At 47.4% G+C, this 18,823-nt stretch overlaps 2 protein-coding genes across 6 annotated transcripts; both read left to right on the forward strand.

The window, feature by feature from the left end:
* The first annotated feature begins 92 nt into the window (after positions 1 to 92).
* On the forward strand, positions 93 to 10,174 carry eif4h (eukaryotic translation initiation factor 4h). 3 transcript variants are annotated; one of them, XM_088299932.1, is made up of 8 exons: positions 103 to 261; positions 3,397 to 3,593; positions 4,111 to 4,175; positions 4,250 to 4,346; positions 4,525 to 4,593; positions 5,149 to 5,289; positions 6,720 to 6,835; positions 9,676 to 10,174. In XM_088299932.1, exons 1-8 carry the CDS (start codon positions 200 to 202, stop codon positions 9,679 to 9,681), a joined length of 753 nt encoding a protein of 250 aa, XP_088156058.1. In that variant the 5' UTR covers positions 103 to 199; the 3' UTR covers positions 9,682 to 10,174. The 3 variants fall into 3 exon arrangements, with proteins under 3 accessions (XP_088156057.1, XP_088156058.1, XP_088156059.1); XM_088299931.1 differs by lacking the exon at positions 9,676 to 10,174 and having other exon boundaries at positions 93 to 261; positions 6,720 to 6,880; XM_088299933.1 differs by lacking the exon at positions 4,525 to 4,593.
* A 1,224-nt stretch (positions 10,175 to 11,398) lies between these two features.
* rffl (ring finger and FYVE-like domain containing E3 ubiquitin protein ligase) lies at positions 11,399 to 18,754 on the forward strand. Of its 3 annotated transcripts, none has more exons than XM_088299927.1 (6): positions 11,399 to 11,562; positions 12,174 to 12,358; positions 12,768 to 12,965; positions 14,136 to 14,351; positions 17,391 to 17,598; positions 18,339 to 18,754. In XM_088299927.1, exons 2-6 carry the CDS (start codon positions 12,176 to 12,178, stop codon positions 18,518 to 18,520), a joined length of 987 nt encoding a protein of 328 aa, XP_088156053.1. In that variant the 5' UTR covers positions 11,399 to 11,562; positions 12,174 to 12,175; the 3' UTR covers positions 18,521 to 18,754. The 3 variants fall into 3 exon arrangements, with proteins under 3 accessions (XP_088156053.1, XP_088156055.1, XP_088156056.1); XM_088299929.1 differs by having other exon boundaries at positions 14,136 to 14,342; positions 17,388 to 17,598; XM_088299930.1 differs by having other exon boundaries at positions 14,250 to 14,351.
* The last annotated feature ends 69 nt before the right edge of the window (positions 18,755 to 18,823 follow it).

The following is an 18,823-nucleotide window of genomic DNA, read 5'->3' on the forward strand; positions in this document are numbered from 1 at the left end:
TACGATTCACAGGAGGTAGATGATTGAAAAAGGTTGCGAACAAGAAGTAGTTGTTTTCTGTTTTTCAATCAGGCGGCTGCCTAATGCTGCTTTCGCGGTCAGGCGCGCCACGGACACCCAACAAGCTTTCTTGGAGTGACGTCAAGGCCCTCCTTGTGGCCCCGCCTCCACCACGGCCCACCCCCACACGGCAGCAGTAATGGCGGACTACGACTACGATGATCGGGACCGGGCCTACAGCAGCTTCGGCGGCAACAGAGGGTGAGTCGGCCTGAATCTCCGCGCCTGCGCTGCTTGCGCCGTCGTCCTCCCGCCGTCTCGCCGCGGCGCCGCTTCCGTCCTGCGGCTTGTGCGCAGGCCCGCTCGGGGGCAGGCGAGGCCGGCCAGGCGGCAGGGAAACCGCGATGGCTCGCTCGCTCGCTGGGCGAGCTAACGTGCTAACCAGTTGACATTCCAACCCGCGACTCGCGACTCGCAACACGCAAGCTGCTTGACGTTGCCTCCGACATTTGCGGTGAAACTGCGTCGGGTGGCCTCTGCGCAGTGTGGTAGAAGCTGCCTGCCCGCCTCGATGCACGCGCACGCACAGGCACGTTTTTCCCCAAATGATTCCAATCGTTGTCGATTGTTGTGCTCGAAATGAGACATCGGAGCTGCTCGTGTTATTTCGTCGTTCCGGCATGATCATGATGGCAACTTTGTGTACACGGCTGCCTTCATTGAACACTTGAATTCATTCCGTCACCAGGCTCGCAACTCGGGTGACTCGTATTTCGAATCGAGAGTGTGAGAGATGAGCCAGTGAGAAAAGAGTGTATTAAAAATAATAGGAGCCACTGGGTCATATGGCTGAAAACGTTATTGCCAAATAAGTATTTGATATTGGTCGATATCAGTATATATTGATTTATTTTTATTTATTTTTTTAAACAGTTGAACAAAAATGTTAAATTTATGTCATTTTGTTTTATATTTTCACTGTCCTGTGAAAAACACATGTCCATTTTTTCCAATTGTTTTTTTTATTTTGTATGTTAATGTTTCCGCGTTGCAGATATCCCATGAACGAAAAAAAAGAAAAGGCAAAATAGGACTTGCATGTTTTTCACAGGACAGCAACGATATCAAACTAATCAGGACTTAAAGAAGTCAACACAACAATCAAAAAGACAAACTCCACCGATGCGGGAATGCTTATTTGGCCAAAACAAATTTCTTACTACATCGGCATTCAATCGATGTTCACAATGTGTTGTCTCTTGCGGCGCATGCCTTAGCGTCTTTTTAGCCGCCGCGTCCATTTCTATTTGTCGTTGTACAATGACCATAAAGGGCATTCTGATTCGGCATTTCCTGCCTTACTTGGGCATAGCGAGCGTGGGACGCAGCTAACGCCGGCGTTGGCACATGGCAACAGGCAACTTGTGTACTTGCACACCGTGCACGTCTCCATCCGGAGGCGTTTGATCGATCGGGTTCGTGAGTGTCGTATCGTACCGAGTCGACTGCTCGTTTATTTGCACGACTTTACGCAACTCTCGTTCCGTATATGACGCACGCACGTGCCGAACCGGCATTCGTCACCGCCGTGTGTTCCGCTTCAAGCGATTGCAGCCGTGGCCGTCGGGATGATGTTCGTCCGGTAATCTTGCACTTTCGTCAACGCAACATCGAAATTGTGCAACTGTGCCATGTTTAACAAAAACTTTTGACGCAACGGACGCCCGTCTCATAAAGATGAAGAAGATCGGCGCACAATTTGCAGCCGCAAAGATAGACGGCAGCGTAATGTTGCCGTCAATAAACCTTTGATCTCGTCATGATGGCTTGAAATCTTTCTTTTGTTGTTGTTTTTTGCTCACGAGGTGGCGCCGTCGTGTGCGACTTTGAATCAGCCGCAACAAGTTGTCAAGTGGAAATTGGCGTCGTTAGCGTCCAAAATCGCCGTTGACAGGACCAGCGCAACAAATTTGACTTTGGCTCGGCGACAAGTTTTTGACGCTTTTGCCGGCGCGCAATTTCTTTGAGACAATATACCGAAACGGATGCTAAAGCTTTGTGAGTGTTTCCACACTTTTTCGCCAACGATCACAAAGATGTTCGCCAACGGTCGCAAGCATTTTTTTTGTCTTTGGGAATTGACGTGTCAAGTTTTGCTACTTTTGTGTTTGAGTACGTTTATCTGAGCAGTGAGAAAATGCTTGCAACTCTTCGATCTGTTGGTGAACGTCTTTGGCTTTGTTTTGGATTGGTGGTGAAATGGAAAAAGAAAATATGAACGCGACACGTTGCGTCACGTTCCACGGCTGTGTTGACACGTGACCGGTCCCGACATGGCCGTATTAGAAGGTACGAGACTGCCGATTTGGCCAGCGATATTGAGTATGCCCTCCTCAGCGGCAGTTTGACACGTGGACGATGTTCACGTGCCTCTGAAAAATTCCATTTATTTTCTTTTGACGTTGTTCCCGGTGGACTTGACGCATTGTTTTTGTTTTGTTTTTTTGCCGTTACAAACTTTTGCTACTTATGACAAGTGCGCAACGTTGTCCTGAAATGAGAATCGATCGCACACGTCCACTTTCAGATTGGCTGCCGTTGTGATGACGTTACGAGCGAGCGATCACGTTTGTTGTCTTCTCACGTCACTTTGCTTCTTGGACCAAAATCCAAATCGATGGAAATTCTCCAGAAAGCAAAATATGAAATCTAACCTGTTGATCTAAAAATGCACATTTCTCTCTCTCTCTTCTGTGCTCGTGGCTTTACCTGCAGAAGCAGATTGTCCCGCCCACAGCACTATCTGATTGATTCCTTGTAGCAGCCAATCAGCAGTTAGCTGCCTGTTTGCTTTTTCTCCTCAAGTCACACGCACTACGAGAGGAAACGGGCTTTTCCCAATTTGAATCAAGTTTGCCGTAGTAAACTTTGAAGTGATGTTTGATTTTTTTAAAGAACTAGAAGACATGCAGCTGAGCCTGGGAGCTCCGTGCACTTATTGTCTGACATTTAAAACTAAGTTGTCTATTCCCTAAGCTCTAAAAAAAAAAAAAGCTTTAACATGTGCATAAAGGCATTTAAACTAATTCAACTTTTCTAAATTTTGACACAATTTGACCCCTTTTTTCAACAAATGAATATCGGCTTCAAATCCATTACTACTCAGAATTGGTCTCGGCTTCAGCCCTGGGGTGGGGGGGGGGCATATCGGTCCATCACCAGTTGCAACAATCCCACATCAGGGCTCCAAAAAAATGACAATTGAGCCTTTGCGACAAACGCTGATGGAAAGCCAACATCGGCAGACGCTCGCAAGCCTTCGCCGCTCAGCATGACTCGTTTGCCAAGTCCTGTTGTGTGTCCAAGTTCTTACGTTGGCTCCCTCCTCCTCCTCAGGCCCCGCAGCGGCGGCGGCGGCGGCGGCCCCCCTGGAGGTCGGCGTATGAAGGAACTTCCCTCGGAGCCGCCCTTCACCGCCTATGTGGGCAACCTGCCGCCAAACACCGTCCAGGGAGACTTGGACGACATCTTCAAGGGTCTCAGCATACGCAGCGTCCGACTCGTGCGCGACAAAGAGACTGACAAGTTCAAAGGTTAGTGCACCGCTAGCCCACAAAAAACTCTCGTGGAAGTTGCAAGTGAAAAAGTCAGCTGACACTCGTGGAAATGGAGTCACGGAAAGATCATTTGAATGTTGATTTCTTTATTTTTTATTTATTTACCCCCCCCCCCCCCATTTTGCTCTTTTGGCGGAAACACACGCAAGACAGGCTGGTCGCATTTCTCTCTCAGTGAAATGGCCTCCTTGGCTACTTGAACTTTTTGTTGTCTTTTTTTTTTTTCAAAACAAAAAACAAAGCCAACTCTCCGCCAACAAATCTTTAACAACGGCCTTGAAGTGGTCATTGGTGCGCCCTCCAATGGACAAAATGAATTACTTAATCTGGGAAAGGAGCAGCGAAGGTGTACTGAATCTGAGCTCACAGTTCCGATCGGACTCGCCCTCAGGCCACGCCTTGAATGTTGCAGGTTCCAACCTCAGTGTCCCTGTTGACATCCTGCATGCACTTTGACCTTTTGGCTCTGTGTTCTGTTGTGTTCCTCGTTCAGGTTTCTGTTATGTGGAGTTTGACGATCTGGAATCTCTGAAGGAGGCCTTGGCGTACGACGGCGCCGTGAGTCCATCGCCCGCCGTCCGTCGTCTTTGGGGCCACATACTCACCATCTTTGTGACCTTCCACCCCCGCAGGATTTAGGCTCCAGGTCACTTCGGGTGGACATCGCAGAGGGGAGGAGACAAACGCGAGGGGGGACCGGCTTTGGCTTTCCCAAAGACGACTCTCGAGGTACGCTGGACACGGTGCGCGTGCGTGTGCGCTTCCGTTGATCATGTTCATCCCACGCTCATCACGGGAATGCCGTGCCTGCAACCGCCGTGTCCTAGCGTCTGATTGGCAGACGAGTCCTAAAGTCTGATTGGCTGCCACGCGAGCCAGGCGGTGTTAACGGGCGTATCGTCTGCAGGCCAAGGAGGTCAGCGAGGAGGCGGACCTCGAGGAGGACGGGACGACTTCATGGATCAGCCCGGTGGAGGTGCGACCAATCAGATGGCAGGACAAATTCACGTGACTGGCAAATTGTATTCACAGCTGCACATTCACTCATTCGCATGTTCATGTCACGTGATTGATGACGATGATGATGAATCGTACTCTCGTTTCCGACTCCCGAATCACGAGCAAGGAATTTTTGCATGGGGGGGTGGTTGCGTTCCTCCAGCTCCACCAATGTGGGAACTTTGGCCAAATGTTCTCGGTGGCGTATTGAACACGATTTTGCTCACGTTAACGATCATCATTGTGATTGTCTGGGGAAACACTTGTATTGAATGGAGTTCAGTTAGAGCGCCATCTCGTGGCCAAACGCGCAAGGTCCTTCGTCCCTGACAGGGACCGTATTTACCGTTTGATCAGAAAATGCGAATATGTCGACATTTATTAGGCAAAAGATTTACCGATGAATCGGTCAGGCCGCACTGACGTCGTGATCGGAGGATAGGAAGGGAGTCAACGATTTTCCCTCTTTTTGCTCACGTCCGTTGTCGAGTGGCTGCTGTGCTCAGTGGCGTCCTCGGCTTCTGCTCTTCAGGTTTCAGAGACGACGACTACTCGGGTGGGCGGAGTCGGGGAGGTGGCCGCGGTGCTGACAGGCGAGGCGGCGGCGGGATGGGCCGCTTCCGGGATGGGCCGCCTCGCGGAGGCATGTCGGACTTCAGGGAACCTTCTGACGGTACGTCGGGATTGACGGCGAGCAAAATTCTTGCGCCATCGCTTCCACAAATAATTGGACAAACATTCGACTGAAAGCTTTTTTTTCTTTTTCTTTTTTTTTTTTTTATCAACCAATTGTCGTTTAACGATGAAATTGCAATTGCGCGATATGACACGAGAGGCGGCGATGTTGTCATTGCGTGGCTTCACTTGTAGTCCTTCTAGTAGGGCTTGGCGATATGTATCAAATAAATATCACGAGGAATTGAGCAATTTTACCTCGATAACGATAAATGCACAATTAAATTCCCCCCCCCCAATGGACTAAAATCAAAATAAATGCAGGAAATGCATATTGACTGTTTTTGTATTGACCAACTGGTACACGTTACTTTCAATGAAAAATAAAAGTACAAAATTAATTTGTATAAACATTCCAAATAGCTTGCTTTGCATGACTTGAACAATGTCACAAAGAAAAAGGGTACCTCTTGCAAAATCTTTTTCTGCAAATAGATTGCGCCAAGATGCTCTCATGATGTAAATAATGGCAAATAAAAAAATGCTAAATAAAATGAAAGAAAATGTCAATGCAAGCCAAATAAACAAGTGTGCATCATCGGGGAAAATGTGCCGTCTCGAGTACTGTGTGCAAGTGCGCAGTCGCCACTTGTCGTCTATGTAATGCACAGTCAGGATCAATCAGGGATCCATGTTGCGACCCGACCACAAGTCGGATGTAGATGCAAAATGCTTGACATGTCTAAGCTCCCGGCCCGATGTAGTCCATATCGGGAAATACGGCTTTCATGAAGCGTTTAAATCGTGTGCGCGCCACTGGAACTAGAGGAGCTTTATCTTTAGCTATGTGCTAGGCTATCGCGTCTCTCGTATGGTGGCGTCTCCGTTAATGGGCTGTTGTCACTTGTCCAACCTTGCTTCTGACTTTGAACTTTCAGCACAGCATGGTTGTGTTGTGGGTGGTGAAAAAGCTTCTGGATTAGAATCGCCAGCTACGACAGCGACGTCTGTTTTCGTTCTCGATCAGACGGGTGGAGTCACGTCACTAGAGGCGCTGTAGCGGTCTTAAAGGGGCATGAACATTGCCGCAGACAGAAAAGGTTTTTTTTTTTTTTTTTTAAACACCCAATTTACCGACATGGGCAAAATGATTTCGGTCATTGTAATAAATTTCGGTTACGGTAAATTTTCGGTTTATCGCCCAGCCCGACCTTCTAGTCAGTTACTGGGAGATATCACACAATTTTTTGGGAGGGTGAAATTTTGGACCAATTTGAAGCTGAATGCACTCTCTAAAGTCAGTCCCAAAAAATGTTGATTTCATCAGATTACATTTGAGTGTTATTTGTTCACTTGGCTTATTAACTGTTTGCCTGAGATTGAATTGCGTGTGTGTGACCCCTGGCCCCCTCTTCTCCTCCATCTCAGAGGAGCGCGCCCAAAGGCCGCGCCTCCAGCTGAAGCCTCGGACGGTGTCGGAGCCTCTCAACCAGGTGGCCAACCCCAACTCCGCCATCTTTGGGGGCGCCAAGCCGCGAGAGGAGGTGATTTCCCGGGGAAAAGCTCAAGACTGAAGGGGGGGGGGGCGTCGGGGAGGGGAGGGAGGGCTGTTCCGGTGTGCTCGGAGACGCAAACGGCGCTGTTACATTTCCTTACAAGCAGATGGCAAGCGGGTGCCACCCTCCTCAGCGTCGTCTTTGTCTTTTCAATCAGCGCAGATCTTCATTCTTAGCTACAATATGAAGCCGATGTCGATGACGCAATTTTTCCCCAAATTGCATGTGAATGCTGAAGCTGAAAATGTTGAAATGTGGAATGCGACACGCGCTCAAATGGAAATATGTCGGTCGCTTTGTTTTGGCAATAATGGAGTTACAGAGCGACGCGTCCCGTCTCATGCTAAATGCGAAATCATTGCAAAAGTCGAAATTTAGGGAAGGCAAAAAAAAAAAAAGTTTTATTGGGCAAAGTTGAGTCATCGTCAAGAATGAACTTGGTTGCAGATGAGAAAAGGGCGAGAACCTAGAATTCCAGGATGAGTCTAAAATGCACCCGACTCGAGTTAACGTGACCAAAGTGACAAGTGGCCACTTTCGTTGTGGCGTTGTCATGACAACAGATCAAAATATGAATGCAGCAATTGAGGACTGACTTGACGCACTTGAGCTCATTTGGATGCAATTTGGAAGCGCTGCTTGTCAGCCAATCGGTGAAGGACTACACACAAAAGCCAACGATCAGGAGATGCACTTTGACGGCGTTAAGCAGCGAGCCTTTTGAGGCTGCACGTGCGTGTGCACGAGATTGCACTTGATCACTTTTAGCAATCAGTCGGCTTGTGTTAGCGTGAAAATCAAAGCGAGGTTGAATGTACCCGTCGCGAAGGCTTGTGCGTTGACTGTTTCGTTGCTATTCGGAGCGAGCGATCGGTCGGTCAGGGAAGCGCTAATGTTGCGGCCGATGCAGAGAGGAGCGGCGCCGTTGCGGAGACGCAAGTGTTGAGAAGTTGACACGAGATGACCTGTAAAGGTGAAAGGTCATTTTCGGTTTGCTCTCAGGTCGGCTCAGGCTATTTTTTGGAAGAAATGTGTTCAGCATTCACACGGACTTGTCGGCGCATGTTTGGCTTTGTGGGCCCCGCCCCCTCACTTTATCTTATTGTGATGTCATAGCTGGCCACGCCCACTTTCCCTGCACTCTGGCAGCGAAACACCATCTGCTTGGCGGGTCACTTTGTCGCCGTGGCAATTGTCACACACACCGAGCCGGTTTGCCGCTCCACTCGATTGACTTTCCGTGACGTGATTGGTTGACAACTTTGGCGTGAAAATGATTGATGCTAGATCACGTCATGTTAGGAAATAATTGACGGGTTTCTTCAGGCCATGTTCAAATGAAATGACTGGCGTCATAAAAAGTCCAAATTGTCCATCGTGTGTGCCATCACCAACTAAATGAACAATTTAGAACTGTGTTTGTGGACGAAGAATTTTGCCCTTGGCTGGCGAGCAAAATGAATCGGAGCGTTCACCAAGAGTGGAACAATTTCAAAATGAATTTCATCAAACCAAAGTTTCCAAAAGAAATGGACCTTTCTTGTTTTCAATTGCGATCCAAAGTTGGAGAGAACAAAATGTCACGACTCCCCCGTTTGCACTTCTTTATTGTCGCAACTCTTGTGAATGGAACCGATCGTGTCGGTATTGTCGTTCGCGATGACTTTTTTTTTTTTAAGGCTTGACAGAAAAAGGGACCAAATCTGCTGGCTCCAAAATATCCATGGAGCAATGCTAATGCTAATGCTAATATTTGCCATCTCCACTTGTGCTTGACAGTTGAGTCGAGTTTGTTTTGCTTTCCGAGCACCAAAAAGCTTGAGTTGGCCGCTTTTGATGCGTCTTGAAGAATTTGAAGGCAAACAATCCCCTGTTTTCATGATCCCGTTTATTGTGTAGAAAGCAGCGCCACCGCGTAACGCTAATGCTAGCGCTAGCGTGCATGTGGCGTGTTCGCCATTTTTCTTTTGGAGCCCGGGCTGCCTTCTCGCTTTTGACGACGACCCAGCTTCTCATTTTGCCTCCATCCACTTTTTGGTGCTTTTCGCTGGCCAATTTTCTCTTTGCAGCTGGTGATGGCCTTCATTTTCAACCTGGTCATGGCAGTGACAAAACAGCATCATGCACTTTTTCCAGTAGTTCTCAGCTGCTTTTAAGTGGATCCAAGTGACTTTCCTGACTTGTTCAAGTCATTTGATTTTTCTGCTCCTTCGACTTTGTAGCGTCGCGCTTGTTTGTATCCACTTCGTTTCAAGAGATCGCCAGCCATCGTCACTCTCAACAAGTTAAGAGGCTCGTTGGAGTGACGCAACTTTCAAAGTCAAAATGGGTTTATTTTGGACCCATCAGATTTCGTCACTTTTTCTGTTAAGCTGAGCTGCCGCTCGCTCCCCCTGCCCGTCGGGTACCACCTGGGTACCGTTGCGGCCTCGACCTTCCAGCCTTACTCATAAAAATTGTTGGCCCCCCGACTCCGTTACGGTGCGTGTTCTAGGGATTTTGGTATTGCCCCCCCGCCTTCTTGTAATGGTATTCCCCCGTAGCCGGTGGGAGGCGCGGCTTACGTGATGTCACAAAAAGGAACTTGAGGCCCGCTTGAACGTACGCTGCTGTCTCACGTCTCGTCATACACAAACAGTTGGTTGTGGCGCTAAAGATGCGTTTGGAGGGCATCTTGGTTCATCACGCACACGAGGGCCAATTCGTGGACTGGACTAAATTCAACCTCTGGCCTTTGTTAATTGAACGCTTTTTTAAAAATTTGTCACCCAAAAGTCCCAGCTCTGCGTTTGTTTGTTGTTGATCTGCTCGTGTGTCTTCCATTCCAGCAGTGACGCGTTTGCGGCAGCCGGCCGGGCGAGCGAGCGAGCGGGCGGACGGACGCCGGAAGAGCAGAAAAAAAGAAAAGCAGAAAAAAAAAGGTTTCGTTGTGTCCGTGTGGACCACCAGAAGAAAGAGCAAAATCCAAAATTGCTGCCCAAGCAAGCAAGCAAGCATCACAATCCACCATCTTGTTTTACTTCTTCCGCCTCGCAACTTGTCGCTTTCTACTCCTGGTCCACACCTGCTCCCTCCGGTCCGGTCCGATCCAGGCTCGGCTTCTAGGCCCGGTCTGGACTCGGTTCCGGACCGGGTCCTGTATCTATGTGCTCTTGTGGACCGGGTCGGGGTGTGTCATTGTTCGGATTCTTGTCTCGTGTGTTCTGGATGTCGCGGACACTTTCTTACTGTACAAAAGAAATAAAATGGCTGTTTTAAATGTTTTTTTTCCTCCCCCTTTTTCTTGGTGACAATGACGGCAATAAATGGAATCCTCAAACCGTGTGATTAGGCCTCTGAGCAATTTCATTTCTCCTGACGTGTGTTGGAGGCGTGCCTGAGAACGTGAACTGTCAATCAAGCGCCACCTTGGCCCCGATTGGACGCAATTGACAAGCGCTTCGCCGATGGTGTCGTGGCACATCCGCCTGACTTGTGTGCGGAAAGCGTGAGATCGGTTCCCACTCACTTGCGGTTTCGATGTCTACCATGTGACGCCTGTAGTCAGCTGGGATAGGCTCCAGAATTTTGACTGCACAACCTGCCGGGCGGCGTGGAAGTCTCGCAGCCCAGAGGTTGGGGGGTTTGAACTCCAAGTTGCTGCTGATGCTGCGTCATCGGGAGCCGTATGACGTCACGGTGTGGTGTGAAGAAGCGCGCAAAGGACCGAATCCGGTGGGCATCATTTCAATGAATTGGATGTCGTATTGTTGACAATAACAAGTGAATTGTCATCAGATGCCCACTAGAAACGTAAAAAAAAAGTGACCCGAAAAGGCTCAAGCTCATGTTGGCTGCCATTTTGCAACATTTTGACTGTGCTGTGACGTCGGTTTCCTTTGCTGGTGCAACTTTTCCATCTTTTTGCCTTCACAATCGTCGAAGCTTGACAAATGTTTTCGATCCACTCATTTCCCAAAGAATTCAAAAATATTCCACATTAATTCTATGGCTGCCATATGGTGAAGTTTGCAGATCGAACATGAGAAATGTTGACCAAATTTGCATTTAATGTGACGGAGACTAAGAAGGTGGCCGCTTTGAGTTTTTTTTTCAAGACCAGAGGATGTCGTTAATATTTGTCAACAGTTTTTGAGACTTCCTTGTGATTATGGGCCCGCCTAAATAAATAATGTGACTTAATTGACTTGCCTCCAGGAAGATCAGGCGCGTTCGTTCTTCAACACTCGATTGAGCACAAATGAGCTTTTTGCAATTCAAACCTTTTCTTTCACAATTTTGCCGCATTTGCATCTTGAATTAATATCATATTTGTTGGATCTTATTCTGTTCCATTTTAATTTTTCTTCAGCTTCCATCCGTTGGCATGACAATAAAACACCTTGAAACCTTTCTAAAGTAAACATTTCTTTTTCACTACACAATCTTTGTTAAAGAACTACATTTCCAAGATTAAAACGGCACCATTTTTTCTTGATTGATTTATGTGTTTCATAATATTAATAATAATAATAATAGAGTGCGCTTGTATTCAAAGCAGTTGCGCCTTCATATGACGTATTCGGCAATCTGTGTTTCGTGGCCGTTATCACCTGCACGCGACCTGATGACGTATGGCGACTACCTGATGACGTCACCGGGCACCTTGTTCCTGTTTGGCTCGCAAGCTGTTAGCCGTCGTTAGCCGTCGCTAGCCGTCACCAAAGTGGCGACAGGTGAGAACACTTTGTCTTTTTTCTTTGCGTCTCTAGTTATTGTTTTCGTTTTTGTTGGCTTGCCGAATTTGTCGTTGAACTTTTTGCAACTTTCTGGCTTGTCTTGCGATGAAGTCGCCGCTAGCTCGGTTAGCTTAGCACACTCAGTGCACAAACTCGTTGAAAGTGCGAGCAAAGTGTCCAAAGTGAGGAGGAAAGTTGTCCGTGACGTCCCAAGGGGAAAGTTCGAAAGTTGCCTCGCGATGACGTCAAGCCAATGTGGCGGAAGTCAACGTGCAACTTGCATTTGAAAAAAGAAAAAGTTGCCTCCAACGTCAAAGTTGGACCGCAAACTTCGACGAGGAAATTTGGGAGAAAGTTCACCTCTCATGCAAAACAGTCGCTACCCAGCTGATGTTTTGAAAACAACAACAACAAAAAGTTGGCAAACAACATCGGGGTGAACACCGACACGCATTTCCTGTCGTCTTCATGACTGGATGCTGACCAAAGATCTAAAAAAGGAGGAAAAATGTAAAACAAGTTGCCAGAAAGCTTTGACGTTGCAAAAGTTCACAAATGCTGGCGATGCCGCAAATGTGGGTGACATGTTTTTGTTTGTTCGGTGCCAGATATGTGGGCATCATGTTGCCATTGGCTGTGCTTGGATTCGGCGGATACCGAGGTGGGCGGGGCTGAGCCACACCCTCGCTCCTACACGAACTCCGCCTTCATTGGCCAGCCGACTCTGGCCCCTGAACAGCAACAACACGCCTGTAAAGCTTGCGGGCACCGCCTGGACACGCCCACCACGAAGGTAACCACCTCAACGAGACGAGATTTGGATAAAACGACACAATGCCCATGTCGGTACTCGATGTGGTCGGGGTCCTTCGGTGGTCTTCGCACCAGCTGATGACATCGTGCGTTAAAATATATTTTTGTAATCTATTTCGGAATTAATTTCCCCGCTGAGACGGGACACTCGTCCTGATTTGAAACGTTTGCGACGCTGTGATCACGGAGTCACGTGACTGCCTCGTGCCCGCTGATTCGCAGAATGAAAGTTGATCGCTTCCTCCTAGTTTGTGGCCACCGACGGACTCGTTTGTCTTCCCGTTTTGATACTCGGTCATGTCAAATTGCAACGTTGACGACGATATAGCGACGACGATACATATATCGTCCGCGCCGCTAACGGCGCACACGTATGCTCTGCCCGCCAGCACGTGTGCGCCGACTGCAAAGAGAACTACTGTGGCCGCTGCTCAGTGGAGTCGGAGCCCCGCCCCCGCCTGTGTCACACCTGCCGCCGTTTCCACGGCAACCTGCTGCAACGCGCCGAGCTGATGAAGCTCAAAGTCAAAGAGCTGCGAGACTACCTGCACCTGCACCACGTCGCCACGCACCTCTGTCGAGAGAAGGTACGCGCGCCGCCGTATAAGCCACGCCCATTCCATTTGCAAACTTTTGTTGAATGAGCACAGCACGTGTTGATGGCCCTTGAAAGCAATTTTGTCACTCCAAAATGCAAGAGTCATTTTGTCGAAGTCGCCTCGCTAATAGTTTGGGCTGCTCACCAACATTCAGGACGGATTTGTCCCGAAATGAGTAACACGTCAAACGGGATTTGACATGCGTCACCTGGAGCCAGCCAATCAAAAAGCGTCGTCACTTCCTTTTGGCACCAACCAGTGGTCACCTTTTTGCGGCCAATCCTGCCAGACAGCCTCTGAACTGCTTATGAAAAAAAAAAAAGCCAAATAAAGCGCAAACATCTCGATACATCGTCCATTTGACTCTGACTGACAGCGAAACGTCAAACTCGATTCCCCAAAAAATTGAAAAGGAAGTTGGCAAGCAAGCTAGCTTGAACGTTAGCATTCGTTGTCCAACTCTTTGACGCAACTTGAGTTTGTTTTTTCAATCATATTTGACTTTCTACTTACGGTGACGTTTTTACATATTTCACACAAGAAATGCATTCTCGTCAAAAAAGAAAAAGAAAAAACGAATAAACATCGAACTAAATAGAAAGCTAGCTAACAAGCTCTCTCTGAAGACAAAAGGAAACAAATTCAATTGAATAACATTTAAAAGTCACACCAACAAATCCTGCTCCCAAGTGGCCTGTTGTTGCGCAATCAAATCCAAGTGGAAAAGGAAAAAGGAAGTGCACCATCGATCTCAATCTTGGCCATTAACATTTGAGATAAACACAACCATGAGGATCCGTTTGTGAAAAAGGAGACAGCAGGTATGGTTGGGGAATAGCTTGCTTCTCCGGATCCTGTTTAGTGCTCAAGAACTCCAATCCCCCACCTTAGTTTTTTTTTTCTTTTTTAAAGATGTCAAGATTGGTATCAATCAGGCAATGAAGATCTCACGTGTGGTTGAGGTCTTTTTTTACCTTTTTGTTTGCAAGTATTTGATTTTGTGTTGTCATCTGTGAAGGTTCAAAAAAGTAAAAATCCAATTCGATTTTTTGTTGTTTTCCAATGTACAAAGTCAAAAAAAGTTGAGAGTGTTGAAAAACGGACAGTGTTTGGATATGGTTGTCTCACCACTGGCCAACGGGGGGCGCTCGTGTGCAGGAGGAGCTGGTGGAACTGATCCTGAATCAGCAGCTTTCTCCGTACGAAGCCCCCGATTGCGACCCTGCCGTCGACCCCGCCTTGCCGACCTTTGACAGCCGTGTGTCCGCTCAGACGCCCGGTGTTGACCTCATTGACCGGAGCCCGGTTGCCGACACTCCTGCCAGCGCCCCCACCGATGCCGATGCCTTGGACCAGGACCAGGACCAGGACCAGGTAGGACATTATGGATTGTTTGTTCTTTCGCCTTTCTAATTCATCACTTTGATGAACTGGCTTTATTTGCCTGGACTCGCCAACCGCTTTGGATTCTTTTGAAGCTGATGTAGGGCTGGGCGATAAACCGAAAATGTACCGTTACCGGAATTTATTACAATAACCGACATCATTTTGCCCATGTCGGTAAATTCGGTGTTTCAAAAAAGGAAGGAAGTCTTTTCTGTCTGCGGCTATGTTCATGCCCCATTAAGACGGCTTCAGAGCGTGTAGTCGCGTGACTCCACCCATCTGAACTAGAAAGAAAAGTGACAACGCGATCGTAGCGGGCAATTCAAATCTAGAAGCGGCTGACATGACTGAAGATGAAGTAACGTTAGTTGAAATTGTTTCCGTTGCGCTTGTCCTGAAAAGAAATGTCGTTTTGTGTTTGGCTTCCATAAAGTCGATGTTTGAGCAAAAGAACACGAACTCCAGCGTGTGTCGTAAGCACCCATAACAGCACGTCCAACCTTTTCTTTTTCACCACCTCCAACACAACCATGCTGTTGACTTGGAACTTGAGCTAAACGCACAAAGTGAGAAGCAAGTTTGGACAAGTGACAACAGCCCATTAACGGTGGCGACACCATACGAGAGAACGTCTCAGAGGTGGACGCGATAGCCGAGCACATAGCTCTCAACACATATATACACAAGATGGCGGCGCGCATAGACGCAGCGGCTAACAGCTCTCCCTCCCAGTGCTCCTTATTACTTTTTATTAGTGTTTGCTTGCTCTTATTGGCATCAACTTTTCTCTAATCTCGTTGCACACTTGAGTACAATGACAATAAAGGGATTTCTAATTCTAATTGTAAAGATAGAGCCCCTCTAGCTACAGTGGAGCGCACGGGATTGAAACGCGACAAAAGTAGCCGACGTACAAAAAATATTTGTCTCAAACCGTACTTCCCAATATGGACGACATCGGGACGGGAGCTCAGACATCAAGCATTTTGCACCCACATCCGACTTGTGGTCGAGTCGCAACACGGATCCCCGTTTGAGCCTGATTGTGCATGACATAGACGACAAGTGGCGACTGCGCACTTGCACACAGTACTCGAGACGGTACATTTTCCTGATGATGCACATGCGTTTATTTGGCTTGCATTGACAGTTTTTCCATTTTATTTAGCATTTTGTTTACAGGCCACACAAGCTCCTTTGCACATGGTATAACTAATATTGTTTACAAGAGACCTTTACACAAATCGAGGCCTTTGCCCACAACATGACAGCATCTTCTTTTCCATTGCACTCTCTTATTTATCTAATTGATATATTTGTCTGTATTATTGTTGTATTGCACTGGAGAGGGGGGCTCTCTAATCTCGTTGCACTCTTGAGTACAATGACAATAAAGGGATTTCTAATTCTAATCTTGGCGCAATCTATTTGCAGAAAAAGGTTTTGCCAGAGGTAACCCTCTTTCTCCTGTTCTTTGTGACATCGTTCAAGTCATGCAAAGCAAGCTATTTGGAATGTTTATACAAATGACGTTTTATGCTTTTATTTTTCATTGACGGTAATGTGTACCAGTTGGTCAATAAAAAAAGCAGTTAATATGCATTTCCTGCATTGATTTTGATTTCGGTTCGCGGGGGAATTTATTGCGCATTAATCGTTATCGAGGTAGAATTGCTCAATTTATCGTGATATTCATTTGAGGTCATATCGTCCAGTTCTAAGCTGATGCCAGTTCCGATTTTTGGCAAAAAAAATAAATAATTCAATCACCAATTAATTGGCCAACCAATTAAAAAGGATTGCTTCCTGGCACAACTTCAACCAATGACAGCACAAACGGCCTTATGCCGTGAGGCGATTGGCTGCGCACCTTCCTTTGTTCTAATTGGCCAGTCTTGTCCATGTTAAGAAGTCACCGGCACTTTTACAATTCAAGACAATCCAACTTTGTTTCTAAATTAGAACACAAACTAAAAGACCTCAACAATAGATACCAGCAAAACACCGAAAGTCTCCTGTTGAGTCGAAAGCCAAAGACTAAAAATGTGTCTTTAAACGAGTCTTAAAAGTGAACAGAGAGGGGGCGGGGCTTGCCTAACATTCATTGGGAGGTCATTCCATAGGTGAGGGACCGGCAACAGAAAAAGCGGCGCACCTCCAGCAGCATTCGGTCCACAGACCCGAGGCAGCGGGCGGGTGCGTAGGGGGGGAGGAGCTCGGAGATGTACGCTGGGGCGAGGCCATGACAAGATTTAAATGAAAACAAACTCTAAAATGCACTGGGAGCCAGTGAAGAGAGGCCGAGATTGGGGCGATGTGATCCGTCTTCCAAGCAGCAACATTTTGGAGCAACTGGAGGCGCTTGAGGGAGGACTGGCTGACTCCAAAGTCAAGTGCATGACAGTAATCTCACCGAGATCTGACAAAGGCATGGATGACTGTTTCCAAGTGCTGCTGAAATAGAAAGGTCCTCGTTGATGTTATTGTTCAAAGCCAAAGTGAAGGCACGATGACCTCTGGCGACTTTGTGGCTTTCAAAGCGCATTCATCCATTTTTGCCTAAAATGCGTGGCGGGATTGAGCCCGTTCTGCAATCCAAACGAGAACGTGAACGTCAGCGTTCCGTCGTCATCGTCCGCTGATGGGCTTGGAGATCACGTTCCTCTCGTCATTTTGTATCTTTAAAGCCAAATTTGTTGAATTGATCATTTTGCGAACCATGTTGGGTGGGGCGCAACAGTGTCATAGAAGAAAAATGAGAAAAAATAATCCAAAAAGTCAACCTGGACCGCAATAAACAAATGATTACGCTTTTTGAAAAAGGGCTCAAATTGTATTTGACGAGGCATCGATGACTCCGCATTTTGAGATGGAATTTGAAAAAGCAAATTCTGGAATTCTGGAAGGAAAAAAAAAAAGGCCAAAAATGCTTTGAATGACGTCGTCATCAGTATGCGAGGATGCCAGCGGATTTGAGTGGCATTTTTAATTTTTTTAGGGCGCTTACGATTGTGTGCTCTCGTTCAGGAATGGGAGGGCGAGGACGTTCGGGAGGCGGCGGGCCGCAGGGCGTCGCTGTCGGACTTGGTGAGTGAGGACGACGTGGAAGCGCTGAGTGTTCGGCAGCTGAAGGAAATTCTCGCCAGGAACTTTGTCAACTTCAAAGGCTGCTGCGAGAAATGGGAGCTGATGGAGAGAGTCGCTCGCCTCTACCGGGACCACAACGGCAACTGCGGTGAGCGCCGGCAGCCATCTTGGAGGCTTGCTGCATTTTCTGGAATTGATTTCCTAATTTATTTATTCTTTTTGTCCCGATACAACTTTTTCACTTCCGATACGAAATCAGCCAGGATGATTTCTCTTTTGCGCTTCTCCTCACGAGGCTTTTATTTCTTTCTTTTAGTATGAAATGTTCAAAGTAACAACAACAGGCGCCATTTATTCCAAACATTCCGGTGACATCAATTCACGCTCCAACATGATAAAAAGAAAAAGAAATAGGCGTTTAATTGAAGGCAAATCAAGTCAAGATGCAAAATTGAAAATGGACAATTTGCTCGACGCTTTCATTTTGTTCCACTGCTGATGACGGATGACACTGTGGAAAAAGATTAGATTTTTATTGCTCAAAAGAGACGCTATTCTTGCATTTGGTACATTTGGCGTCCGCTAAGCTGTCACGTTGTCCAAAGTCTGATTGCAGCGCTCTTTCTCGCTCGCTCGTATGTTTGTCATGTTTTTGGAGCGCTTTCCCAGAACTGGAAGCGACGTAATTGTTTGAAAACATGCCAAAGGGACTCTTTGTGTATCATGGCTTCACGTATTGTTGGGGTGGTAGGGGACGTAGCGACACCAAAGAGCCCAAATTGGACCGCAGCTCAGTGCTGCCAGGCATGTTGAGGCACAAAGCGGTACTGCACTGTGGTGGCGCAACTGCAAATTGTCATGTAAGGACATCCCGATGTCTCCCTCCAGAGGACGGCGGTCCGACAGGCTGCGATCAAAACCTGTGTCGCATCTGCATGGACGCCGCCATCGACTGCGTGCTGCTGGAGTGCGGCCACATGATCACGTGCACCAAGTGCGGCAAGCGGATGAGCGAGTGTCCCATCTGCCGCCAGTTTGTCATCAAAGCCGTCCACGTCTTCAGATCCTGATGCCGGTACCGCACACGCTCTTATTTTGGAGGATCCATGTGGTAACCATGGCGACGGCTCAATCGAGTTTACACGCCGGACAATGTCGCCCTACTCGACATGCAAAGCTTTTTGTGTGCTTTGAGGTGTTTTTTTTAGTTTTTTCCCAACTTGGCTTCAGCCTGCAAAACGACGACTTTGCGATGCTCGTGAAAATCGACAACTCTGCAATAAAAACCCGTTTCTTATTTTTCAGTTTTTGCTCCCAAATAATATGTGGATATGCTCAAGAGCAATTTTCTAAGGCCATCTCATCCTGAAGTG

This window comes from Idiotropiscis lumnitzeri, chromosome 7, assembly GCF_059441095.1.
Source record: "Idiotropiscis lumnitzeri isolate Australia: NSW breed Sydney's pygmy pipehorse chromosome 7, RoL_Ilum_1.0, whole genome shotgun sequence".
Lineage (NCBI taxonomy): Eukaryota > Metazoa > Chordata > Actinopteri > Syngnathiformes > Syngnathidae > Idiotropiscis > Idiotropiscis lumnitzeri.

What these genes read in the sequence shown, in the direction of transcription:
- rffl (XM_088299927.1), top strand. Translation starts at nt 12,176, where the DNA reads ATGTGGGCATCATGTTGCCATTGGCTGTGCTTGGATTCGGCGGATACC. An exon ending in CGCACCTCTGTCGAGAGAAG is followed by an intron (nt 12,966 to 14,135) that starts GTACGCGCGCCG and finishes GCTCGTGTGCAG; the next exon opens with GAGGAGCTGGTGGAACTGAT. An exon ending in AGGACCAGGACCAGGACCAG is followed by an intron (nt 14,352 to 17,390) that starts GTAGGACATTAT and finishes GCTCTCGTTCAG; the next exon opens with GAATGGGAGGGCGAGGACGT.
- eif4h (XM_088299931.1), top strand. Translation starts at nt 200, where the DNA reads ATGGCGGACTACGACTACGATGATCGGGACCGGGCCTACAGCAGCTTC. An exon ending in AGCTTCGGCGGCAACAGAGG is followed by an intron (nt 262 to 3,396) that starts GTGAGTCGGCCT and finishes CCTCCTCCTCAG; the next exon opens with GCCCCGCAGCGGCGGCGGCG. An exon ending in CATGGATCAGCCCGGTGGAG is followed by an intron (nt 4,594 to 5,148) that starts GTGCGACCAATC and finishes TCTGCTCTTCAG; the next exon opens with GTTTCAGAGACGACGACTAC.